The sequence below is a fragment of the Oryx dammah genome, unplaced genomic scaffold (assembly GCF_014754425.2).
Source record: "Oryx dammah isolate SB20612 unplaced genomic scaffold, SCBI_Odam_1.1 HiC_scaffold_11, whole genome shotgun sequence".
NCBI classification, from domain to species: Eukaryota; Metazoa; Chordata; class Mammalia; order Artiodactyla; family Bovidae; genus Oryx; species Oryx dammah.
Genome location: NW_024070195.1, coordinates 21,384,334 through 21,389,840, shown reverse-complemented (window position 1 = coordinate 21,389,840; position 5,507 = coordinate 21,384,334). Strand labels below are relative to the sequence as shown.

The window sequence follows — 5,507 nt, the reverse complement described above, 5'->3', positions numbered from 1 at the left end:
CTGTCTTTTGCTTGTATAGTCAAGTGTATAAGTTGTTCTGAAATTAATTGATGTTCAAACTTCAAAAGACACAATACCCATCAAGTTTCTTTCAATTTACTTTAACAATTATAGCTATCTTGTTTAACTCAATCATGTGGAAATAAATGCAAAGATGAGTTGAATTTAAACAAACCATGGAAGTTCCATTTAAGAAATCAATAATTTTTCTGTTTGCTTATGTAAATAATTACAACTTTCAGATAGAAATTGAACAACATAATAGAGAACAGGTAGTTTTTCCTTAGCCATATTAACAGTTTGGGAGTAAAATGTGGTGGTTGACCTCTAACATATTTACCTTAAAGATTAGGTAGACACCACCTAATTGGTTAAAAGATGCTTACTCCTTGGAAGGAAAATTATGACCAACCCAGACAGTATATTAAAAAGCAGAGACATTACTTTGTCAACAAAGGTCTGTCTAGTCAAGGTTACGGTTTTTCCAGTAGTCATGTATGGATATGAGAGTTGGACTATAAAGAAAGCTGAGTGCCGAAGAATTGATGCTTTTGAATTGTGGTGTTGGAGAAGACTCATGAAAGGTCTTTGGACTGCAAGTAAATCCAACCAGTCCATCCTAAAGGAAATCAGTCCTGGGTGTTCATTGGAAGGACTGATGTTGAAGTTGAAGCTCCAATATTTTGGCCACCTGATGCGAGGAGCTGACTCATTTGAAAAGACCCTAATGTTGGGAAAGATTGAAAGCAGGAGGAGAAGGGGATGACAGAAGTTCGTGATGGACAGGGAGGCCTGGCGTGCTGTGGTTCATGGGGTTGCAAGGAGTCGAACACAACTGAGCGACTGAACTGAACTGAAGTGAATTCGTAACTTTGTTATCCATTAAAAGTTGGTTATGAATATTAGATAAAAATTAATTTACATTTAAAATTAAGTAACTGAATGAGTTCTTATTTATATATGGATAAGGTTTTTTGCAATTGTATGAAAAAATATCAATATCATTAAAAGAGGAGAGTTAAGGTAACTGAGAAGTCAAGGGAATTATCTGACCTCTGTCAATTATGAGAAGTTATAAAAGAGGTAGATTAGGTATCCTCTTGCATTCTCCTTGATATTCATTTTCCCTGAGGATTGTCATCTCTGGGCAGCTAGGCAACATCAGCTAACGAATGGTATAGGACAAACATTCCTCAGAGACTTCAGCCAGGTAAACTCTTTTCACCATACCATTATACTGCAGGTTCATACCAATCTCATGCTTTCTTAATGAGCTGTCCATCATAGAGCCAAGACATTATATTCAGAAGGAATCCTGAGAGTTTGAAATTGCCTTCCTATGTCATCCTACCAGCTAGACACAATGCTGATCTTCAGTACCCTGTGAAGGTATTTGAAGTTATCAAGAGAAAGCATATTCTTGCTTAAGGAAAACTTAATGATATTCCAATGCTGGTAGAGTCAACTTATGTACTCACTGCATGCAACCTGCATCCTTAGTCTACATACTCAGGTTCCATTGCCCAGTAATGTATTAAAAGCAGGAACTGAAAATGAGATAGGGAACGAGCTTAGGACACTCACATGAGGGGAATAAGACTGGGAGGACAGAAACTAGATCTCTGTTGACTTTACGAATTGGTAAGTTAGTTTGTTTTCAGTTGCAAGTGTTCTTTAAAGGCTAAATTGAGTAACATACATGTCAGTTGGCAAAAGAAACAGAAACTCCTGTAGAAATTCACCAAATTTAAAAACCAAACTAAGTCTTCCTTGTGGAAGCCAAGTTTGTGTTCTTAGACATTTCATCCTATTGTAGTGTATTCATTATGTCTCAGTATGGATATCTGGAGCAATTTATTCAGGATATTTGGCTGTCATAAAACATGTCCTTCAGTAATTGAATAATAGCTTAAATGTGAATGTGAAAATATTAGACTATACACTTTCATTTTTTTCCTCAGCTCGTATTTCTGTGAAATTATGGAATGTTTCTTAAAGTGTACTGTCATTATCTGTAGTTTTAAAATGTTCATTTTCTCAAAGAAATGAACATATGTAATCTTTCAAATGCTAGCTTGATAATTACAATAATGAAGGTCCATTTTGCAGTTATTGTGTCAATGCAGTTTTGTATTTCTGTTAATGAAAAACGATCATTCTTCAGTTGAGGAGAACACCAATTTGAGAGGAGAGACGTGGGTCAGAAAAGGTGATCTGAATGTTTAACTTATTGGTGAATTAGGCAAATGACAAGGTGATGTGTAATGTGACTGTGACTGTCCTTCCATCCTTGCACACACTTATGAATGGACTGTACATCATGTATGAATGGACTCTTGTTTTTTATGAATGCTTTCAGTGTCCAGCTCAGATATTTTCTACTGGCTGCTGCACCGATCCACACCATATTTGTCATAAGTATTGACTGACAGCTTCACAGCCCTTTCCTTCTTTAGAGAATTGCCATCAGTTGAATGGAGCCACATTGCCAGAAGTTCTGAATGTGGTTGGGGCAGCTTGTAGTCAATGACAGATTGGTGGGATTTATAAAAGGCTGCCTTTTTGTCAAGGTGGAACTAAATCTGACACAATGCGTGCTTCACAGCTTGTTACTCTGAACTACCAGGGAAGCCCATAGTAGTAACTAGTCACATCTAAATAAGTAGGTATTTAAATTTACCTGAATGAAAATCAGCTTTAAAATTCAATTCTTTATCTGCCCCACTTGAAAGGCTCAGATAGCAGCATGTGGATATCAGTGATTGTTTAAGTGAAGCACAATATTTTTATCAGCAGATACTCTATTTGGAGAGTCCCTTTCCAGCTTTCTATGGGATCATGTTCATGTATTCCATTTGAGATCACATCCTTGCTTAACACATTTGTCTGCTCTGTTTTGCTTCCCTGATTCTCTTTGTCTTGAGGATATTCACTCAATAAACAGCATACAAAGGAATTCGCATTTCAGCCTCTTTTCCCCAACCTGGCCAAACTCTGTCCATAGTGATTAGAAGTGTTATTTCTGAGGCTGTGATAGATCCATTGCCTCCTCATCTGTGTTCTTCATTGTCCTTAGAATGTTGATAGTGAATAAGCCTATCTCCTATAGGAATTCCAGGCATTTTAGTTGCTGGTAATATATGACACTGAAATCAGCAGAAAGAAGAGGTAAGTCTGGTCACTGGAGTTTGAAATTCTGTTGTGAACTGACTCCTTTTGTTGTTTGGTTACTAAGGCAAGTCCAACCCTTTTTGACCTCATGGACTGTAGCCCGCCAGGATTCTCTGCTGAAGTGGGTTTCCATTTTCTTCTTCAACTTCTCTTCCCGATCCAGGGACTGAACCTGCCTTTCCTGCGTCTCTGGCATTGGCAGGCGGTTTCTTTACCACTGAGCCGACAGGGAAGCCCGTGAACTGATTATGCACAGTGAATACATTTTTGGAGTTCTTGTTAAATTGGTATAGAAATCTTAGGTATCTCAAGGACAAAAGTTAAGCACTATAATCAAAGGTGATATTTTCAGGCTCTGAGCAATTTATTTTTTACTACCATACCAAAAGACCAGCATACAGCATTCACAAATATAATGCATTAGGAGTAGAGGTAACTATTTTGCCAGAATATATCTGAGAAGTATCGTAGGGATACATTGAATGTAATATAACCCTTTGTAAAAGTACATTCTAGCTCATAAATTTCTATATCTGAATGCATTTTAGAGTTCTTTTTGTATTATTCTATTACATGTGAGGTATGTGCAAATCAAGTTATGTAGAATTATGAGATACATTTTTAGAATAAACTTTCTCCCTTTGTCTATATTTTCTTACTCTTTCTAATCACTCTTCCTATATTTTCTCTCATTCCCACTTTCTCTAAGATGTACATAAATAATCATCATACTTTCATCCTATTAAACTCAATCTAAAACAGGCATTTTATATCTATGATTGATGCAAACCAAGGTTCATTGCTTGATTTTATTAGTATTCATTTCTCATATTTATTTCAATATATAATTTTTGTGAATAGTAAAGACATAATTTAAGATATATCAATTTCAATGAGTACATAATTTATTCAAATATTTGCATATAAAATCACATGACCATGTCTTTGTTTTTGTTTTTTTTCATGTCTTTGAATGTGACAGATTTTCCTCTTCATCTATGCACTCTTTGGAAGATACCTTTAATAAATTGCTAAACGGTTGATTTGACAGGAGCCATGTGCTAACAAAGGATGGGACAGAAAAATGAAAGTTCTTTCACTGGATTTATCTTATTGGGCTTCTCTGACAGGCTTCAACTTGAGCCAGTTCTCTTTGTGGTTCTTTTGATCTTCTACATCTTCACTTTGCTGGGAAACACAACCATCATTGCATTGGCCTACTTGGACCCATGTCTTCACACCCCGATGTACTTTTTCCTCTCTAACCTGAGCTTTCTGGACATGTGCTACACCACCAGCATTGTTCCCCAGTTCCTGTTTAATCTCAGCAGAGCAGACAAATCTATTTCCTTTGGTGGTTGTATAGTTCAAATGTTCATCTCTCTGACGTTGGGAGGTACAGAATGTATTCTCCTAGGAGTTATGGCATTTGACCGCTATGCAGCTGTTTGCAGGCCCTTTCACTACACAGTAATCATGCACCCCCGTCTGTGTGCCCTGATGGCTTCTGTTTCATGGATCACTGGTTTCGCCAACTCCTTATTGCAGACAGTGCTTGTCTTCCTTTTACCTCGTTGTGGGAGAAATAAATTAGCCCACTTCTTTTGTGAGATCCCTTCTTTTCTCAAACTTGCCTGTGTTGACACCACTGTGAATGTGTATGTGACCTTCTTCGCCAGTGTCATCATGCTTCTCACACCTGTTTCATTAATCATGTTCTCCTATGGTCGGATTGTCTGGACGGTCTTAAGAATACAGTCCACTGCAGGGCAAAGAAAAACATTTGTCACGTGTGGATCACACCTCACGGTGGTCTCCCTGTTCTTTGGCACAGCCATCTATGTGTATATTCAGCCCAGCAGCAGTGACTCCCAGGATCAGGACAAGTTCATGTCTCTCTTCTACACTGTCATTATCCCCATGACCAACCCCCTCATATATACGCTGAGGAACAGGGATGTGAAGGGAGCGATGAAGAAGGTGCTTTGGAAGGACTCTGACTCCAGATGATGGCTGAGGAGGACAGTTTAATGGAAGGACTTTGAAAGCCTGAACTATTCAGATATATATGTGTGTCCCATGAGTCATCTAAAATTTTCTTTGGCAACTCTGAATGGAATTTGTTTACTTCATTCCCTTTGAAACATGAGTGGTCAAATTCTAAGTTTTTGTATTCATTTCAACTTCCAGAGACGTGGATTTAGTGTTCTGACAGCATTTGTTTTGTAGTTATTGTTTTTTAAAGTTCTAGGGTTTTTCTTGTTTGTACTCACTTTTAAGTACATTATTCCACATCTATTTACAAGATGACATACGAATATATTACATGAAATCAC

General features: G+C 37.4%; 1 protein-coding gene across 1 annotated transcript; it reads left to right on the top strand.

Moving 5' to 3' along the window:
* The first annotated feature begins 4,227 nt into the window (after positions 1 to 4,227).
* On the top strand, positions 4,228 to 5,181 carry LOC120870354 (putative olfactory receptor 2B8). The gene is given in 1 exon segment (XM_040250011.1): positions 4,228 to 5,181. A coding segment is annotated over 1 exon segment (954 nt).
* Positions 5,182 to 5,507: the final 326 nt, after the last annotated feature.